The 22904-nt window shown below is 34.8% G+C and overlaps 1 protein-coding gene across 1 annotated transcript; it reads right to left on the bottom strand.

Annotated features, from left to right (window-relative positions):
* Positions 1-271: 271 nt before the first annotated feature.
* LOC140172104 (uncharacterized) lies at positions 272-13592 on the bottom strand. The gene is made up of 6 exons (XM_072195449.1): positions 13457-13592; positions 7790-7954; positions 6792-7083; positions 5998-6159; positions 3945-4127; positions 272-751 (listed from the first exon to the last, which is right to left on the bottom strand). The coding sequence occupies exons 2-6, from the start codon at positions 7939-7941 to the stop codon at positions 605-607; spliced, it is 936 nt and encodes a 311-aa protein (XP_072051550.1). The 5' UTR covers positions 7942-7954; positions 13457-13592; the 3' UTR covers positions 272-604.
* Positions 13593-22904: the final 9312 nt, after the last annotated feature.

Genomic DNA, 22904 nt, shown 5'->3' with positions numbered 1-22904 from the left:
TCAAAAAATGTTCTATACCATTTTTCTCAAAATGGTCGGAATAGAGATGAGACAGAGTTGCACAGAGTGCTGGACGTTTACTAATCCTGTTCCCCATTTTGGACATTGTCACGGTCCAATGCTTCTTTTTCCAATTAAAATTTCAAAGATGATTTGGAATCAAATATTATTTGATATTTTGGAATTTCAAGAGTAACATCTATGAGTTACCTTTTCACACACTTACTGTGAGTAACAAAACCATAGGCATGCAGCGGAAGCAGGAGGGTCAAAGGTCAATTGATTGCCCAGTGCTAGAAGTGAGTAAGTGCAATAGTTTCCCTGTGAACATTTGGCAATCTACACATGACAGCTATTGTCATTACCCACTTCTGGCACTGAGCAGTCGAAAGGCACATAGGTGATTTTGTCCTGTCTAGTTCTGTCTTGAATACTATATTGACATTCTCAAGGGGAATGTCATAATATAGGAAGCTTCGCTAAATTAGAAGTTTTGTCGTATATGATTTTGTTTTTGGAAAGTAACTATGCAGAGCTACTATCTTCTTTATTGCATTTTTGCTCATAATAGATTTATTGTTACTATATTCTCCTTGTGTAAGTGTTAGAGTACCACAAACACGACTACTAGTACAACTACCACAACCGTCACTACTGCTCCAGTGCCAGTGGCCATGGTACAAATCAATCGTCTGTGTTTACATCGGAACTTTCTCTTCATCCTTTTAGCAGTTTTCTGGAATTGGTATGCCTGGATAATAATATAATAATTATATTTAGCTCAACATTGTATACCTTTTGTACACAAACACGTCCTATTCACCAAAAAAACACCCCTTGATAAATTTATGACTATTTTTGCATATTTCTTTAAAAAAAATTACACACTGGCAATTAAAGTTATGTATATTATAGGGGCAAGAAATTACACTGTACCTTATTTCTTAAGAAATATAACGAACCACTTGTCTTGAATCACTGAAATTTCAGTGAAGTAATTAGATTCCTTTCCCCTATAATATATACATAATTTTTGTTACCAGTGTGTAATTATTTTTTTGCGAAAAATGCAAAATTAGCCACAAAATTTATCAGGGGGTGTAGTATCACTTAATTTCAAAAAGAATGCAATCCACGGTATGTTCTTGTAATGATCTGTTCGTGACGTTATACGAGATGACATCCGTTGCCAAAAAATACTATATAATCTTTCCGATTCGTGCTACACTTCAATCACTAATGTGGACTTGAGTATTGCACATACATGATATAATGCATAATTGAGTGTTGTGTCTAATATTTATTTACATAACCTGCAACATGCCCTCAATTTATACTAAGAACATATAGAACATGTGAAGCAAGATGGCGGTATTGACTATAATCCAGCAGCATTGACAATGTTGCCGGGCAGTATTTACACGCACAACCCTACGCCATACATAAATTCGCCCAACCCCATTTCCCTAACTGGTTTCGCCGCAGCTAGCCACTATCATGGCTACAGTATACTTCCAGTATAATCCAATCCGCCACCTGACTTATTGGTAGCCATCTTGAAATTTATACGCAACTCCAACATACTGTGTATAAAATTAACAATATCATTACAAGCAAAGACAGAAAATGTACAATATTTTGGAATTGTATCTACTTAAAAACATTAATGTGTATTATAGCGTTAAGTTGTTGATAATTTCGTGCTTCAAAATGCGACAATGGGCCACTATACATACACAATACGCCCGGGCTGCACGTGCTATATAGGGCCATGATAATGGATGGAGCCTACCATTTTTCTTGTTACGGGTTTTACCATTTATATAAAAAGTTCACATTAGACCCCAAAGTTAATTTCAGAAAATGAAATTTCCTAAACGACATCTACTGTATCACAATTGGGTATTAGGCCAGGTTAAAACTGAGCTAAGTACCACTTGGAGAACAAGAAATTCTCATATGGTTTATCTGGACCAGTTTTTCATGGGCAACATCCAAAATCTGATGAAGATTTAAGTCACAACTTAAAAGTGACTAATTTAACAATATATGCTTTTCATTGATTTTGGCGGCCATTTTGAAAAAAAGCGCCCTCAGCTGTGACCTCCTGTTACCTTCATATTAATAACCAGACTTAGTTTAGTAGTATATTATTGCTATCAATAAAAATCCAAAATCTGGTTAAATATGCCCTAAAGTGACTAATTTAACCATATATGTTTTTCATTGATTTTGGCGGCCATTATTGAAAAAGCGCCTTCAACTGGGACCACCTGTTACCTTCATATTAATAACCAGACTTAGTTTAGTAGTACATTTTGCTATCAATAAAAATCCAAAATCTGGTTAAATATGCCCATTAAGTGACTAATTTAACCATATATATGTTTTTCATTAATTTTGGCGGCCATTTTGAAAAAGCGCCCTCCGCTGTGATCTCCTGTTACCTTCATATTACTAACCTGACTTAGTAGTACATTATTGCTATCAATAAAAATCCAAAATGTGGTTAAATATGCCCTAAAGTGACTAATTTAACCATATATTGGATTTTGGCGGCCATTTTGAAAAAAGCGCCCTCATGGAAAAGTTCTCAGGTTACAGGCTTTTTACCCAAGAAATTCTTGTTCCCCATGCAAATTTGGTCCAGATAAACCAAATGAGTATTTCTTGTTCTCCAAGTGGTACTTAGCTCAGTTTTAACCTGGTCTATATCACGAATCGTTATATATGATGTGCAGTTAATATTCATATATTCTTTTATACAAAGGACGCTTCAGTTTTTGCACAAATGTATTTCATTGGAAATCCTCCCACTCGACTTTTTCAAAAAAGTAATCTGGCTAATAGTAAAATACATGTACAATAAATTAGCATTCAAATATATCTCATTCTAAAGGCATTCTAGAAACACTTGACAATTTACAGTGAATTTATGCAACGACTTTGTATTAATTTTATGAGCTACAGATGGCGTTGAATGAAGTCAAATGACCGGTGGGGAGGGGGTCGGGTGCGATATCGCCTTACGTCGTCATGGGGTTAACACGAATTCTAATGTGTTATGTGTTGTCAAAGCAAAAGTAAAAAGCAAACGTGATGCAAAATATTCTGCAAAAATGTTTGCCCAAATGTTATTAAACGTTTGAATACACGTTGTTTGCTCATTTGCTGGGTATGTTGTTTATCAATTTCTGATTGCTAACCGTCTATTTTGAACGGGCTTTCAGCATCGTAGACTTGAATTGACAGTGATAGTGCATTTTACATGATTAAATAATTTAATATTACATTTTACATGATTAAATAATAATGTTAAATATTTTTCACTCACTGGCCCCGTCTTATCTTGATCAATTCTTTACAAAAATATCTCATGTTCATAATTATTCCACTAGGTCTAGTGCTTCAAATTTCCATGTCCCGAGAGTAGGATCTTACACCAAAAGTCTTTTTCTATCAATCCACACTTGATTGGAATAATTTACCATCCCAAATCAAAGCTATTATTGACAAAAATACTTTTAAATATGCCATAAAAAACACCTTGCCAGAAGTGCGTTAACCCAAGAGTCAGCTGCATTTGTGTAACCTGTTCCTTTCTGTCCTTTTGCTTGTTTTGTCCTCCGTCCCAGGCACCGTCTTGTCTTTATGTTGGACCCCATTGGAAATAAGTTTACACATTTTCAGCTAGACTTTATGGGTTATCCTGGCATTTCGGCTTTTTGGTGTCTTTGCTTGTATCCATGTATTTCATATGTGCTAAATTTGTGATAATTTGTGATTGACTATATTTATTGTTCTTGTCGATTTTGCCGAATAAATATGAATGAATGAATGAATTATTGATTAACAGAGTTTACAAAAAGATGGTAAACTATCAATTTCGTCTTTATCACTGTTTATGCAGCAATCAGCACGAAGAAACGGACTACTTTACTTACCGCTGCTTCTAGGTTATCCGCTCTGACAAGTAACTCGTCCAGATTTTCGCCTCTTGATAGAACCTTTTCGATAGCCTCTCTTACAATCCCCTGAACCTCCTCTACTTCCTTCTGTAGTGTATCAATGGTACGACCATTTGGAGCATATGTGTTGGCGTTTTCTTCTAACCGGCAATGAATATCCTGAAACAAACAAGTATTTTCCAAGTGTTATGTTGGCAATCTCAAATTTTTTAATTGTCGTATATTTCTTGGCTCTAGTCTAAAAACATAATAATGGTCATACACAACGAATGACCTGTAAGGTCAGCCCGGTCAATTTTGTTTTATTTCGTGTTTAGAAAAATATATATATCATAAGCTTTAAAATGGTATATGGGTAATGGGTTTGTGGAACTTTGCTCCTACAACAAAATTTACGTTTTTCGGTTCTGACGTGTGTCTCTTTTCCCACAATGCTGGTAATGAATATGAAACAGTCATGGCGGTCATTTCAAATCATCCCCAACATTGCCCAAGTCAACGAGTTCAGGAATGTCCACTCATTGTTAATTGTTGGTTATACATACCTAAACAAAATATAATGCTTTGTAACCCACCACTTGAAGAGGATTTAGCCAAAGCAAACAAAGACTAGAGATGTTCATCATCATAAAGACTAGAGATATTTATGAATTCTATAGACATAGGGAGAAGTTTATTATCCTCTTCAACAATATAAGATTATTGCTTGGTTGAAAAGGTGTTTGATTAGCGCTATGAAACGAGGATACATGTAACACCAACTTGAGGTACCTATGAATACGATCTTCATGCACATTTTACACTGTAACCCAGAATAAAATTTACGACTCATTTGTGGTGTACGGTCACATATGTTGATCTCAGAGACCAACCTGAAAAAGAAATAGGTAACCTTAAATAGTCTTAGGGGAGAGTTGGTATCACCCCCTTCGTAGTTATAGGGTTGATGTTTTAAAACGTGTTCTAAACGTGTAGTGCTTTTAATCAAAATGTTTCATCGATATTTAAATACCGGGTTTATGTAATTTATAAAGGTAATGAAAATGTTAATTGTAACCTAATTTCATATTTTTTGGCAACCATTAAGTTTTATAAAATTTTTTTCAACTATATAATAACATTATGTTTGGATGTTTTGCAGCAAGTTTTAAAAATAATTTTTTAATATTATTAAAGGAGGATTTCGTGATCCTAGCATCCTCTTTTTATGACATTTTTCAGTAGATATCCACGAAAAAAGCTTATTTCCAAAATTTCAGTTGATTTCGATTTTGCGTTTGCGAGTTATGCATGATTATGTGTATTACACTGCTCCATAGACAATGTGTTGTAATTTCGTTCTGGTGCACCAGAACGAAATTCAAATTTAACGATATTTTTGCTACACGAATTAATCTGCAAGAAATATTTGGTACATAAACATTATATAGCCAGAGGTATCCAGTGGTGTAAAAATCTCAACTTTTTTGGGAAAAGTAGGGGATGAGGCTGTGGATCACGAAATGCCCCTTTAATACGTTTCATACGCTATTATATCCTTAATATAACCCGACATTTAACTTTTATGCAAAACTTTTGTGTTTGCTCGAATAAACGTTTGTCATGTACGATACCAAATTGGAATCCTTGATCGAGTGTATCACAAGTTCCTCCGAGCTCCAAACATAACAAACACATATCAACGCAACGACGCTGTCATCAACCCGATCTCTCTTAAAACCGAGATCAACCGTCCCTGTTAAAATAAATCTTACGTGATTGATGGCGAATCAAATATGCACTGAAAAACAGTTTGAAGACCGAATTAAAAAGACTAGTTTGCGTATGACGTCCTGTCAACCAGACCAAAAATGTCGCACTGTGCAGGTCAGCAACCAATCACTTCGCGCATTTGTCCTGACGTCAGACGCAAACTGGTCCTTTAAATTCGGTCTTCAATTATAATTCGCCCTCTACAATCCATGAAATAATATAGGATTCGTCAGTATGACAAACCACGTCGAATTCTAATTACTTTACATTTACTTACTCTTTGGTTTGGTTGAATTTCGTCTTCCACTAATGCGACGTATTTGTCTTTAGAGGATGGTGTAACAAAAGGCGGCGATAGGGAGCTATCGTTTTGTGTCTTCTTTTTCTTTCCAGGAATGCGAATCTTCATCGACTTTTTGCTTGCCTTTGAGAACCTTTTCTGCATGATTGAAAAATGCGGGATATAATACGATACCTTAATGATCTAAGTGCTAACGGAAAAAAGTCAAATTTTTGAGAATATTTTCTCAATATCAAGATCTATCTCAAAAACTATTCAACCAATACAAGACTCGTTATGTACCCATTATAATGCATTTTATATGCTGATGCGAAATATGGTCATGGAAATGTACAATTCTGAAATTTGTTGAATTTTAAAACAAAATTTCAAACTTAAGTAAATACGTGTACGACGTACACTCTGTACGTCCCTATGGTTGTCAATATCGCTAGTCCGATTTTCGCTGGTACAACTTTCGGAATTGAGAACCCTTTTTCATATTTTTATTAATACTTAATATTATCGGACTAGCGAACTTAAACACTATCCATCAATTATACTCTAGATATGTTTATTATTCAAACACGTTTACAGAGTGAAGGCAAGGATGTCTGTTTTTGCAAAATATGGATGCGGTGAATTTATTATGTTACGCATTGGACTACTGACATATTGTGTCAGCTTTCTTCATTTAAAGACGATCGTTTGAACAAGCAAACAATTCCTCCCTCCCGCTGAGCTCCTCCTCTGGCCGGAATACATATCTTTCGTAGTATATTACCATTTACCATTTTCTTCTTCAAAGCTCCAGGAAATTTTCGGATCTTCTTAACACCTAAGCCGTCCACCACTGTTACCGCGAGATTTCCACCCGCATCATCGCTGATGCCACTTTCAACATCTCGAGCTTTATATTCATCATCATCATCATTACTGAGTTCTTCGATTAAGTTGTTATTTTGACAGCCAAATGTTTTTACTACTTCTTCTAAGAATGTAAACGATTGCTCTTCAGAAAAGTCTGGTGACGTGGCACACATATAGAAAATCCCATTGTCAGATAGCACTGCAAATTTGTATCTGTGGTGTAACAATACATGAAACCAAAATATGAAGAGAAAACATAAACTTATCTAATTTCATTGGAAGAAGGGCCCAACTCCAATATTTTACATAGATGAGTGAAACCCAACATTTTATTATGTTTTTTCTTCATATCTCAAAAACAGTTTTGATGGAGTTGGGTCCTTCTCCCTCTCAGGTATTCAATTATTATCATTATAGTTATCAAAGAAAGATCAAGCGCTACAAATGTGATAACACCATAAGTTGTAACGATACGCTGATTTCATTTTGAGGATAATTGGTCTAAAATAAGATTTAGAGAATTTATGGTACAAAAGGTCTCTACATCCTCGCGCCACGTATTTCAATAAATTAAAATGACCAGGGTTCAATCCCCGTTAAGTCCTGATATTTTGGCTCTCTCAATTCATTGCAATGTTTTTAATACCGGAGCTTCATAGAGTCATTTAAATATATTAATGAATATAACGTTTGTTTTGAATAATTATCAAACAAATTCTCTGCTTGCTTCACAAGTAATAGGAACCTGTTTATAGATTTCCAAATCTAAGCGATTTGAATACCAGCATAACCAGAGCCAGAAATGTGTTCAAAGCAATGGAAGCGAATTCGAAAGCCAAATGGGAGCTGCAAGTTAAATCACAATATTTTGAAAAATAAAGTTTTATTCTGGTACATAAATACTTTATTTTCCAAGTACCTTTCATGAAAAAAGACCTTTCTGACTTGCTGTGTCGCATTAATATTTGGTAGCATCGACAATACCACTGCACGAAAGTTCTTTTTGGTATCTCGTGAATGGTCAGCAATAATACTTCGTCCAACGGCCACGCATCCGTATTGAATCGCCATTGTAAACACGAATCTGAAGATAAAACAAGACATCATAAAAGTTACAGGTGTTACTCCAATGAATTGCTGAAACGATAAGGCCAAGTGTATTGAATTAGAAGGGAATTAACAAAAACGTGCCGTGTGAACTATTCCATTAATTTACAAAATAATCGCCTACCTTTTACCATAAAAACATGATTGTTTAAAGTCAAGAATTAGATTTGGAATTTTTTTTTCTGGCTGCAACAATACAGAATGTTGACAAAGACCTTTCTCTTTCGCACTGGTCGACCGATCGCGTGAAAAGAACTAGGTCTGCGTCACGGAATACTACACAGATCAATCGGTGGATGAGGTGCTGATGTAATAATGACCATGATGACGTGGTTCAACTATAGCCAATCAGAACCTGATTCATGTTTACGCCGAAAAGTGCGCCAAATCGACAGTGCGAAAGTTCTTTGCAAATAGGTATAATAATACCAACAACCGTAGATATTCACGAAAAATTTTCCAATATTCACGAAAAAATTTCCAAAATTTCAGTTGATTCCGATTTTGCGTTTGCGAGTTATGCATGATTATGTGTATTACACTGCTCCATAGACAATGTGTTGTAATTTCGTTCTGGTGCACCAGAACGAAATTCAAATTTAACGATATCTTAGCTAAACAAATTAATCTGCAAGAAATATTTTGTACATAAACATTATGTAGCCAGAGGTTTCCAGTGATATAAAAATCTCAACTTTTTTTTTTTTTTTTGTGGGGATGATGCTGTGGATCACGAAATGCCCCTTTAAATAACATTATGTTAAAATATTTGCACTCAGCAAACACAGAAATGTTCTTAATATGTTTTTTTCAAAACGTTTTAATAGCATTTAAATGTCGGGTTATATAAAGGTCATGAAAACGTTTTTAAAACGTTATTGCAAATATTTTGGGCAAACATTTTTCGCAAAATATTTTTCAACCCCAAAATAACATATCAAGTTTTCAAAAATGTTTTTGGAATGTTATTAAAATGTTTTATACCCTTTATATAACCCGACATTTAAACGTTTTCTCTAAAACATTTTTTTGTTTGCTGAGCAGTAGATTATCAACAAATGATTTTTAATGTTATGAAAACGTTTTATACCCTTAATATACCCTTTATATAACCCGACATTTAAACGTTTTCTGACAACCTTTTCCGAATGATGTCGAAAACGTTTTGTGTTTGCTGGGTTACAAGGGGTAGAACCGACGATCAAAGATGAACATGGGGGGGCAGGGCCGGATTCAACTTTTTGGACCAGGCCAAAATTTGAAGGCCCCAAATTCACCGCGAGATAGGCATGTGCACTCAAATGGCCAAGTTTTGGTTTACGTATAAGATCGACAATTAGCCCAAATTGAAGGTGTATTTTTGCTATCTGAACGGTTGGTGCGCGCGAAACGCGCAAAAAATTGCAATTTATGTCTCAAAACATAGTGTTTTCAGGCTTTAAAGGAAGACCATAGTGCTAATGTTGGGGGCCCCAAATTTTGGGTGAGGCCCACCTTAGGTTTCTACAGTAAAATCGATGATTTTCATTTCCCTTTTGTAAAATGAGTTCAAGAGATTGACTTCTTACTTGTTTGTTAGTTTGAAATAATCATTTACTTTTTTATTTAGGAGAAAATTTGGTGAAAATCGCATGTTCGTAGAATGTTTAGCCAAAAGTCAATTTTCCCAATACTTTTGTACATAGCCAGAATTTCCTAATTTTGCAAAAGGGTGCTCACATTATGATGTCATAGCGACATTATGTGGCGGGAATGTTTGTACTTATTTTGGTATCACTGGATAAAGGAGACCCATATAGTTATCGGTATAATGACGTTTATAATTGGAAATTGTGGGGGGGGGGGAGGAGGTGCTGCAACCTCCTTCGTTGTACATGTTACAAACTATGGCTCAGTAGTTCTAGGGTTAAAACGCCACAACTGGGTCAAGGTGAGGGCTGTAGAGTTTTGATATATTATAAAGGCAATCATTTCCTTATTACCCAAATACCCAATAATACTTCAAAATACTCTTCTGATCAGCTGATCAAAACCACGTACAAACCAGGACTCAAGGGTTAATTTACGGAAATGGCACCACTAATAAATGTTGGGATATATGTACTTTCAATTATGTGAAAACGAGGAAGTATCATAACGGATAATGATCAACATAAAAATCAGCGCCCACTCTTCCATAACCGGGTTTTGCAATTCCCCATTATTTCGCCATAAAGTAAGCCATAAATAAGTATTGATGACATTTCTTAAATTTTGCAAGAATCATCAATGTGGTACAAAATTAAAACAGTGTTTAATGTAAAACTTCATTTTTATAATAATTACACAAAAATGCATGCATGTTGCGGTTCAGGAAATTATGTATGACTTAATTAAATATGAAAGTCATTAAAATATGAAAATATTTGAAAACAATAGTCTTAAAATTGTATTGTTTAATATTAATGTTTTTAGCGGGTACTTTTCCTCCAATCGGAAATCCTTTGAAAAAGTCTGTTATTTGCAGATGTTGTCCAACAAAAAATGCTTTACAGTGTTGGTCACATAATAGATTTACATTTGAAAATAAATGCTCTCAAATGAAATTGATTTCTTTTAAGTAAAACGTTTTTCGTTAGAAAACTTTGCTTCTGATAACAATGCTACATTCGAAATTACAGCCATTTAAATTAATTTAGGAGTCCCCTATGGGTCCAAAATAGCCGTACAATTGGTTTTTATTTAAGATCATCTATGAATGTTACGGAATGCGTTAGTGAACTGCCTTTTTGCTAATCTAAAAACTAATCCTTGATCAGGGCACCTATGTTTCTTTTAAGAAACATCCTTATATGAAGACCTGAGCTCAAGAAGACCGTAATTCTACTTGGCCCCTAAAGTTGCGTATAGTTTCGTATAGTTTGGTAATATTTTATACATGTTCAGGGGCCAAAACAAATCTTTCACAAACTTTCATGATATTTTCACCCTGGAACATGTATTAAACATTATAAAACCCTAAGAAACTATACGTAACTTTAGTGTATACATATTGAGGGGCCAAGTGGACTTACGGTCTTCTTGCGCTCAGGTCTTCATATATCCTTATATCACAGTTCGTAAGGGGGTACTACACCCCTGGCCAATTGTTTGCCTATTTTTGCATTTTTCTCAAAAATTATAGTGCATTGGTGACAAGTAAGATATGTATATTATAGGGGCAAGGACTGCAACTACTACACTGAAAATTCAGCAACTCAAGGCAAGTAGTTATTGATTTATTGATCAAACATTGGTTTTCCCTCATTTTTGACTGTAACTCCACAACTGTTGTCTGTGCTGAAATAAAATTTCCAGTGCAGTAGTTGCAGTCCTTGCCCCTATAATATGCATATCTTACTTGTCACCAATCGCTATAATTTTGAGAAAAATGCTAAATTAGGCACACAATTGGACAGGGGTGTAGTACCCCCTTAAAAGAACTGTGGTATAAGGATACTGTCTGACAAACCCCTATCTTTGAACTTGAAGCAGATATTGTGCAACGTTTATAAAAAGCAAAATGTTTGTTTGTTTTACTATAGCCTAAGCCTATAAAAACTAAGGTAATAATAGCGTCCTAAATGCCATGCATGAAGACTCACTCCATAGACTTGCAAATAACAGTAAACCCTGATGTATTCAAACAACCTCCTAAACTATATGAGTTACTACAAACGTAATGAACATCTTCAAGAGTAAGCAAGCTTTTCACTAAAACGCTCACTAATACAAAAAAATAGATGGTGTATTTTATTGTAGAAAATGCATATTTTCCAAACGTAGGGATATGTCATATAATAGTTCAAATAGACATTCTACTTTAAGTTGTATAATTTTGTGCTTCCATTTATATATCAAGTTGATATAATTAAAATCTAGTCAACTGAACTTTCTAATTTTTTTGACTGGCGACGTTTCACATCCTATCCTGGATGCTTCCTGAAGCCGTCTGATTTTTCGGCGGCGATTGGTCAGTAACCCATCATGACGGGTGAAAGAAAAAAAAAGTAAGTCCAGTTGACTAGATTTTAATTATATCAACTTGATATTTTATATACCTGGATGACTGAGAATATACACACATATACAGTGGCGTAGATTTCATTTCGACATTGGGGGGGTGGGTAGGATTGGAAAAAAATTCGTGAAGTTTAGTAAATGCAGCCCTTTACTATGAGACAAATGCGCGAAAAAAATTGGCATATTGAAGCTAAAATAATGAAATAATGGTGCAAAAAGTTGAATATATTGGCACTTTTGTGGTTAAAATGGCTAAATATGAGGTTAATTTGGTCAGAAACCTACATACACCCCACCTGGCAAAACATTGGGGGGAATTATCCCCTCCATCCCCCCGGGATCTACGCCTGGATGCAAATATATGCTTCCATTTATGAAATGTCTTTTCAGCAAAGGGGAGATCGGTGCAATCAAACAAACCTTGACTGATATCTAACTGGGTTATACAATACATGGCTTAGAATTAGAGTGTAAGACTAACAAAATATTGACTGAACTTTATCAAAATGACATTATTTGTTGTTCATTTGAATTATCAAGTTCACCTTTGCTCTGATTATGAGAAAAATACTATTAATAACATTTTATTTTACGGAAAATGAAAATGTGTATCATTTGTATGTCGAACTCCAAACAATTTGAAAGAGTATGGGGCATGAGAGGCCCGATTCTAGAATAATATAGGCTTTAAAAAAAATTCATCTTTTTTGTTTACCAAATAAATTATTTCAATCACAATCCTCAGTTGGGCCTATAAACTTGGAATAAAAGTTAACATTACATATTAATTTTTTGAACACATTGCCAAAAATCATTATTTTGCATATTTTCTGACAATATCTACCATTGTCTGAGAATGTGTGCCACTAAATTGACAGACTTGGCACAAATCGAAGCATTCAAAATCATGCATACATTGTATTATAGGCTTAAATTATTACATATCACTCTTAATTTCACTCTTTTGTATTTATTTCAATAATTGGCACTAAAGGGTAGTAATTAATATATATGTACCAGCTTCGCTGAATAAATATGTAGCAGCTTCGCCAAAAATCTGAACCCAGAGTGATTTACAGAGGCTCGGTAAGATTTTAATATAGGGGCACCAAAATTTGCACTTTTGGGGCTAAAATGGGCATATATGAGGTTAATTTGGTCAACATGGGGGGGGTTAATAGGTGTCAACATTGGGGGGAGATTGTATGGACCATCCCCCTGGCAAAATATTGAGGGGATTTATCCCCCCATCCCCCGGGATCTACGCCTATGCCGCAGACTACGGAATTCATTGCATTGCCCACTGACATACTCATCGTGAGCTGTCATGCTCATAGGCCTATTCGAACTAGAGGTAAGGCATACAATAAAATCGGAGCAACTTCAGTTTATAGTTCTCAGTTCTTAAAATACTGATCGAGAATTTCTACAGACTTACCTCTTTTGGAAACCGGTGTAAAGTATTGCAAATTGTTTTCAATATTCTAGAAATAAATAGGCCTACTGTTTTTGTCTCGTATTTGTAGAGTGATACTACGCAGTATACTTCCCTCCTTCACCTAAACATAGAGTTAGCAGTGTTATCCAATCCAACGTTTATATGAATCAATTCGCCACATTGAAAGCTTCACGTGTTTCTTTTGTGTTATAAGTTAAAAATAGAAAGAACTTTATGAATGGGAATTCTACCATTTGGATTGGTTTTATCGGTCGGGGATACCGCATTACCGTGGAGCAAAAAAGTTGAACTTCCGGATAATTTGCCACACACATTTTGTCACCCTGACGTAGCACTGCCTTTGACAGGACTCTCATGCGGCTATGGGAACTCCCCGCAGTTGAAGTAGTACACTCCAAATGCGTGATAAACTGTTCACCCTGTTTTCACTGTTTGTATTATGATTTAGTCACACGTTTAGTCACACCATAGATTTTACACACAGACTTAAAAGAGTCTAGGCCTATGCGTTTATAGGACACCTTGCGTAATTTCAGGGGAAAAGGGAAATACCAAATATGCTGCAATTTGGAAGCCTAAAAAAGGTAGGCATAGAAAGTAAAAGTATTTAGACATGTTAGAAGTAAAGTGAGAAAACATGTTAAATAGTTAGGGAGCAATATGTCATAAAATAAAACCCCGTGAGTATTTTATGGTGAAAGTAAGCCACCTATCTAGATACCTTACGGGGGGCATAAAGAACAGGACAAAACATGTTGCCAAAAATCTAGTCCTGTAGGGGTGTTTTATGAGCCTTTTTCAAAATGGCCGCCAAAAACATCAAAAATTCCTGAAAATGCTATATTGAATGGTGTTATGTTATTGTAATTAAAGCACACAAAATCGCTATATAATACATAAGGAGTATTTGTTTTTTTTTTCACACTGGCAAATCCAATATGGCTGCCTTAGGGTCAAAAACAAAATGTCGGGAAAATATTATCAATAAATTTTAATCATAATTACTCTGAGGTATTCTAAGGCCGATGGTTGTGATTTATATAGTTGGCTTTTGCTACGAAAAAGGTGATAAATCCAGGCCTAATTAAAATTAATTTTATGACATATTACCCCCTTTGGTCAATTACACATCCAGCTGGGCAAGCCCACCCCAGTGATAAACCACAGCAGACAATCCAAAAGATAGGAAATTGTTATGTAATAATGTTATTATGATACCTGTTGGCACACTTTTTGATAGGTAGTTTACAATTTCCAAAATGGCTGCCTTATGTTCCACAATTCAAAATGGCGGCAAAACAAAAAATTAGTCAAAATTACTTCACAAGTCGACGGTGGTGGTATTAGTGTCTACCAGCAAACACATCAATATTCTGAAAACGTTTATTCAAAACATTTTAATAACATTTAAATGTCGGGTTATATAAAGATCATGAATATGTTTCTAAAACGGTATTGTAAAATAATTTGGGCAAACATTTTTTTCTGTAAAACGTTGTGTGTTTGCTGGGTATATATATGCTTTATGGTGCCTATGTATACAATTGATCCATGGACCTCATGGAAGAACATGGTCTAGGATTATATTATCCAACTTGCAAAAAGGTCGCTGTGTTACAATATATATCACTTGCAAGTTGAAAACAATCCTAAAATATTCAAAATGGAAATGGCCGGGCGCGGCCGCAGATAGCCTATCCAACAATCCTAACAACAAAGGGATCCCATTTGATGTCTATCGAACCATTATATTTAAAAAGATTGGCCAAAAGATAATAATTATTTCAAACTTGCATATCCCGTAAAAATGTAAATTTATTTTAAGCCACGATAGCACATATCTCGTCTTCCATATTAACGAAGCATTATATCACAATAAAGGGAAGCGATGAAACATACTTTTGTTTCAACTTTGGACATTCATTACACTCATAAAAAGACATACTGCAGTTACTGTCCGTTTTCCTATACACAATACACAGTGCTTTTACCATTGACGCGTAACCTCTACAAATAGTGTATGTTAGAAGTATGGGTAATTGCTTAGTTAACATCGCTGTGTGAAAAATAACCGGCCAATAGTATAAGTACTCTTCTATAATTCTAGAAAATATAGTTTTGTAACATGTCATAAATTTTTAGCTAATTTAGATGTTTTTAAATATTCGCACTTTGGTATTTTAGTGTATGTTATAGATAATAGTACATTGCCTAGTTAACGTCACTGTGTGAAAAATAACCGGCCAATATTTAAAGTACTCTTCTGAAATTCTAGAAAATATAGTTTTGTAACATGTCCTAAATTTTTAGCTAATTTAGGTGTTTGGAAATATTCGCACGTTGGTGTTTTAGGAAGGATATGTAAACGACAGATAACACCAACAAATATAAAGATATTATTTCCAAACCGTGTTACGGCTCACAGCCATTATGTTTCCCATTTTCAAGAATGTGGTTAACAATATGCACAGTATTGTCTCATTTCGTGAACAAAGTCCACACGGTAATTGTTACCTTGCGTTTGCTTTATAATCGTTCACCCAACTGAAACTATAATACCAGCTCATTGCTCATTGCACAGGTAAAACAGACACATGTGTGTGTGGATTTAACCAGAGAAGATCTGATGTAACATAGTTGAGCTGTTTTTAATGAGTGTTATCTTGGTTTAATAGCTTTTAATGGGGTTTAAGTCCTGCAAAGGTCGTGGTGAATTCTACTGTAGACATGACTGCATCATGATCCAAACTTCTAAAAGCGGAAACAAATATTCATCATAGCTCTAAATATTATCCTCGTCCAATGGACACTCGTCTTCATCACCCAACCATCTAATCTGAAAGGAATTACTCTGGGGTTGCAACTTCCTCCATAGAGGACGGGCAAGAAGCCACTGACAGAACACAGTGCGATGTTTTAATACCTATGGTAAATCCGGCATTATTTACGCTTGTCAAGCCCGAGCCATATTGGGATGACTTGCACGAAGGAGGTATATTTAAAGGTTCAGTGACCGCTATAGGTTGAATTCCCAGTCTGCCTAATCATGAAGCTCCCGTGGCCAAGTGGTTAAGGTGCTGGTCTCGTAAACCAGAGGTCCTGGGTTCATTTCCCGGGCATGATCACTTTTCCTATTTCCTCCTTTAATCATTGCTCGATGGCGAAACTGATAAAATTGCATCATAGTTTGCAAATAAGTTTGCCAAATACATTTGTTCTAATTTGCAAATAAACAAGTTTCAGTCGGAACAACAAATTAAATAAAATAATTCCAAAGACCCCATTTAAAATAAAATAGTTGTTTTTATTTTTTTCATCTTCAACTATAGATAATAAGTATGCATATGACTCTATATATATTCTACTTTATAACCATTTATAAGCGCTACAAAATTAAAATATGTGGGTTTTTATCAAGCACAAGTATATGCACATAATTCAATAAACACCTTAAATAATATGGTTCGTTTCTGAATAACAGCAATTAATATATATTAAATGAAGAAGTTTAAAACAATTCAATCAAGCTGCTTATATTATGACACGGAATTGCTGCCCTATCCGTCTATGTTACCATGGTTACGTGACGTCAAACACCAAAATAAGGATTCTAGTGTCTATTACTTTATGCATTTAGGTCTACCTGACATAGTGTTAATACAGGCATGAAAATATTTTAAAAAATACATTCTTCAAAATACAGCACATTACGTCTATGACAATCTTTACAATTTAATACCGTATTTTCTATATAATTCTTTTGTTTTTTTTACATATTGACAATTTTCAAAACAATATATTTATTGGCACCCACTCAGTCTACACTTGACATTGACAGTATACATAAGTTATTGTATTTACACTGTAACTATGTGTTATTTTAATATGAACCAAATTAATGAGTCTGTTTACAAGAAAGACGGAAACACAGAAATTAAATCAGATTTTAGTGATTGATCATCCTCAACGATCAGTCAACAATGGTCAATAAATAGGCCTTACTGGGTCCTCACGTTGGCCATACTTTTGTAATATCCTTCGCACCCCGTCTTTGTTGTTGTTTAGGTTAAGGATTCTGGCTGGTCGAGTCCGTACGCAGTCAACTTTTCAGGGTAAAAATGTCCATTAAAGAAAATGAAATGAAAATGAAAGAAAAATTAACAAAATGAGCTCTTTTCGTGTTAAACTGTTCAAAATGACACCCACACTTAAGAGGGTAACGTTGGAGATCGGAGTTCTACACTTTTGGAAATTCCGCACGGTGCGCAAAAATATCCTGTGTACGGGCCTGACTCTGGTTAATATTTTAGGATATATAATACCAGGTTCAGTGATAGTGTAAATTTGCTGGTAGAGTGCGATGAATATTCCAATGTACAAGACAAGATGGCCATGTAACATGAAATCATTTTGATATTCTCTTTGGGTAAATAGAACCTTTTACCTCCACATTTTTCATTATATATGTATAAAATACGGTCAACTTTAATGTTTTCTGACGAGAATCCGGAGGCGTGTCATCAATATATTAAAACAAATATGCATAGAGATTGCCTGCATTCAATTTCGGTGTAAAATGTAAATGAAACACCTCAAAGTTTTCGTAAGATGGCTAAATTGTATCTTGGAGTTGACCAAATTTCACTCAGAAAACTAATGTTCTACGTCCCTATTGCAGGTGATCTACGTCGAAGAAATGTCAAAGTTCCACCGTAATTAGTGCCACCTAGCAACGGTAAGATATCGTCAACGTAATATAGCGCTCCTGGAGCACAAGGCAAAATAAACGTAAATCGTGGGGCACTAAGCCCGACCATAATCCTAACCCTAGTGTTTCAGGAACACAGTGTGTTGACGATATCTCAATTTATGCTGTGATGATGTCACGTGATGTGATAAGAATACCCCATTTTTTAACGTGCATAGTGGTACATAAGTTTAATGTAACATTCCATCGTGCACTTCATACACGTATAAAACTATTCTCATATTTTCCTCGCCAACATTCATTATTTATTCTATAAAAATCCTATGTGCATTTGGCCATTTAAATCAAACCCTCCTGTATTAAAGGTGGGCGCAAATTTGCAAATCTGTGTGCAAACTCAACCCAGTCTCTCTACTAATTACACTGTGCAACAATCTTAAAGTACTAATATTGAGCACTTTAGTGCAGTAATGTCGGATGGTTTGGCAACAGTTATAATACATTTATAGGTTACACAAAGTTTGTCAAGTTAAAAATGCTAATTACAGACAGCCCGTCACTCATTTCAAACACGGCGAAGCGACAGCGACGAACGTGAACTCCATAGTAAAGACTTGTGATATGGTTTAATTTATAAGAGCCCTACAGGGCTAATAAGTCTACATGGCTTGTTAGTATGATGAATGTGACACACTGTCTCTAATCATACTTAGAAACAGCCCGTCACCCATTCCATACTTTTACCTTTTTAATATTCACCCCTCAGAGAGTTTCGAAACGTTTTTATGTGCGGAATTATATAACAACAGATGTCGCTATAACTGCACTTAAGTGCTCAATATCAGCTTTTTAAGACTGTTTTAATACATACAGGAGGAGGGGAGTACTAAGAACACCTTCACCCAATCTCTCACATTAGTTGCAGAGAGGTTGCAATTTTGCACTTTTGTACCGAAAATCAGTTCGATCGAAATTCCTTCCGACAATATAATAATTGTATTGCATAACAAAGGAGACAGATAAACCTCCGAGGTGTTTTTGTCGCAAGTTGGTAGTGTCGAGATCTCCTGGCTGATGAGTTGGTGTTCTTTATTTGATGCAAACCGGTACAAGACAGTAGTTTATCTTTCTAAATTCTGTACATCAGTAGTATGTCCTTTGGGGACAAGGTACAACATGTACATTGAGGCATTCGCAAAGGACATATACAGGTGCATGTCAAACAAAGAACACCAACCCAGTAGGAGTTCTTGAAACTACCAACTTGCGACTTTACGCTCATTTTATGAGAGCTTATTGACAAATGTATATTAGAAACTTCAGGCCTACCCCTCACAGCATTTTAAAAGCAACTATGCTTATCCATTTTTGAGTTCCGTGGTAGTGGAACCGACCATGAATAGGCTAATACAAATTAATCTATGAAGAAATCCTTAATATCAAAATATCAAATTGTTTGAACTATGGCATAGAAACTATTACTTGTTTATGTTTCGATAATTTTTAATACATCCCACAATGCAATTTCCAAGTGCTACATCCGGTAACAATATTATGATGTCCACATTCGAGTGTCGGAACATGCGACACAGTCGAACTCGTTGGAGGAGGTAAAGAGTTCTCGGCCTCGAACTGCATTGTGATGATTGTGGGATATATATGAACAGATTTCTATACCTGTGACACTACATCATATTAAATGAAATATAAAAAATTATATCAGGAAAATGCCTTCTTCGTCGTAATTAGATTATTTATATAAAGAAATGTAGGTTAATACTTCTATTGGATGCGCTAGAGTAATCCAATGTCTGATACGGAATTAACCACCCACACTTTATTGCAAATCCAATGCTATATTCCCTTTATGCCAATAACAAAAAAATTAATGATTTTAAGGGGGGGGGGGGGTTTGCTCAATAATACCACATATGTGAACAAATGTTCTATAATTATATCCTTTATATTTTCAATAATATGACCATAACCTCAAGTGCAATTTAACAATGAAAAATACGTATTAAATGATACTCATTGAATAATGTCACTCTTTGAAATACATGTAATATTCAATGAATGATCCTAAACTTCTAAAATAATTGTGATAAGCGGGGCGCGGAGTGGCTGCAATGTGTTCAACACAGGCTGATTTTTTTGCAAGAAACCCGGGGGTTTAAGCCCCCAAGCACACAGAGCTTAAATGGGATTAAATCACAATATTCACGACTGATACGTGTGAAAATAGTTTCGCTTGACATTGAACTCATGCAAACTTATCCATCATCACCATTTGATATGCATAGTTCGGCATTTGGACTCTGCATCTTAAAGGTCACGGCTCTTTTCAAAGCCACATTGTCTTATTGACACGCATGACATTATAAAAATGTGAACCGTACCAAAAAACTTTGAATGATGTCATACATACTTTTAAGAGAAAATGCGATTAAAGCCTTTAAAATATGCGTACATTAAAAGGAAAAATATTCCTTCATGCAATTATACACGAAATTATGGTTAGGGTTAGGATTATGGTTAGGATTAGCTTAGGCTTTACATGAAGGATTAACCCAAATATCTGAAATTGACGATGCATTTTGTAATACAGACAAATATTTAAATAAAGGATTAAATCATAAATGTTCTTATGGCTTTTGTTAATTCTCATTGAGTGATGTGTATCTTGACACATTCATCGTATTGCTCAATAACCTAGTTCCATCTCTTAAAAGGAACACAATTACAACAATTTTATCGTCGTTTTGAAGTGCATCTTCAATAATGATCTACAGTAAGCCAAAAATTAAGGTACCAGTTGTGTTCACCTCTGTATATCCTAAACAAAGACAGATATGTCATAATTGGAACTAACAGCCAATAGCATCTTTTAGCTCGGATTTAAGACCTCATTCGTTGAAATTGTTCATGAAATTAAGACACGACGATCCAAAAAGCCAAAAAGCATGCCCTATTGATTTGTATACAAAGCGTTCGCTTTCAAGAGAACAAGCGCCGTGCTTCCATTGCTTACCACTTCAAACCTAGCGTCGTGCATTTGACTAGAACACAAAAGTGCAACTTTTGATTTAGTTTCTTCATTAGTTTTAGGTCACCGTTTCTTTAATTCTCAACTAATTTCACCAAATAAGGTCTTAAATCAGAGCTAAAGAGTACAGGTATTGGCTGCTTGTTTTAATTGTGACATATTTGTCTCTATTTAGGATAGACAGGGATGAAGACAACTGGTACCTTAAATATTTGTCTTACTGTATATAACCAAATATTTTTAGGATCTTTGATATAACTATATCAAAAGTGGGATGGAGTCAAACTGGCCAAGCTTCACAATAAAGGTACAATAACTGTAAACTCTTCCACTTCTGAATCCGCTGAAACGGTAAACTCGCAATTAAGTAATAATAATACTACTAATAATAATAATAACATAATACTAATAATACTAATAATAACAACAATAATAATAATAGTAATAATAATAATAATAACAATAATACCAATAACGATGATGATGATGATAATGATGATGAAGTGGATGATAGTTAAAATATCAAGCAACGAAAATACATCTAATATCGAGCAAGAAAAATGTATATTTATAAGCCGCGCTTAAATGCAAAAATATTTCTATGTGGTTAACACCATTTCACACACTCACAATTAATCTATTTATAATATAATAGGCCTATGTATGAAGTAACGCACAAATAAGTTTGCATATTAATATGCATAACCGACTGAACCTGAATTCAGAATTGGGTAATTATAGAAAATTAACTATTTTCATATTTACATTCAAAAGCCTATAGTACTTCTTTTAAAATTCTATACTTATAAATGAACTAATTGAAAATGCAAATCATTGACGATACTATACTATTTAAGAGTGTCGTCAAAACATAGAATCAGTGTCTTTGATTAATTAACTTCTTTACATTTTAATTGAAAGAGTTGCTGCCGTATCGAAAAGAGCGCACCGTGTATGCTTTATCCAAATGAATTATGCCAAGAAACGAATAACGCTATCAATCTGGGGACTTTGTGTGAAAGGAAATAACTCTTTGATGAATTTTAAAGTAAAGCAACTGCAGAGGGCGACGTATATGATTAATTGACGGTACAATTGATCTCACTACTCGTAAGAGGGAGCTATTGATGGTTGTTAGTATGATCATCGGTTTACTATGCTCTAGTAAAATAATGTAAACGATATAATAGTCTATGTTACTTTCTCTTATGATTATTTCATTGATGTGAATGTGATGAAACATATGTGACGTGTCATGTCAAAAGGAGACACTTTTGGGCAGGATGGAGAAATAGCCAAAAATCTGCCCAGGAGTGATTTTTTCACAATTTGGGTTTGTTGTGAATTTGTGATGTTATTAATGTTTAAAATTTTGTCTGATAGTTTCAGACCGGAGTATAACTGGCATCTTGTATTTTTTGAGACATTTTTCAAGGTAATTCCTACTCTCAACATTGTCAATAATATTTTCAAAGGGCGATATCTCAATTTCCAATTTTATAATACTATAACTTACGAACTCAATATCTTCGCTTAGGAATGTCCGATTACGTTGGGGAACACGGCGTTGTGGAGCAAAATATTTATCTATAATTATGTAAAAACCTCAAAATTAATAACCTGCCCAAAAGTGTCTCCTTTTGACATGACACATCATATATAATGACAATAGA

This window comes from Amphiura filiformis, chromosome 15, assembly GCF_039555335.1.
Source record: "Amphiura filiformis chromosome 15, Afil_fr2py, whole genome shotgun sequence".
Taxonomy (NCBI): Eukaryota; Metazoa; Echinodermata; class Ophiuroidea; order Amphilepidida; family Amphiuridae; genus Amphiura; species Amphiura filiformis.
This window is presented reverse-complemented; position numbering and strand designations above follow the sequence as displayed.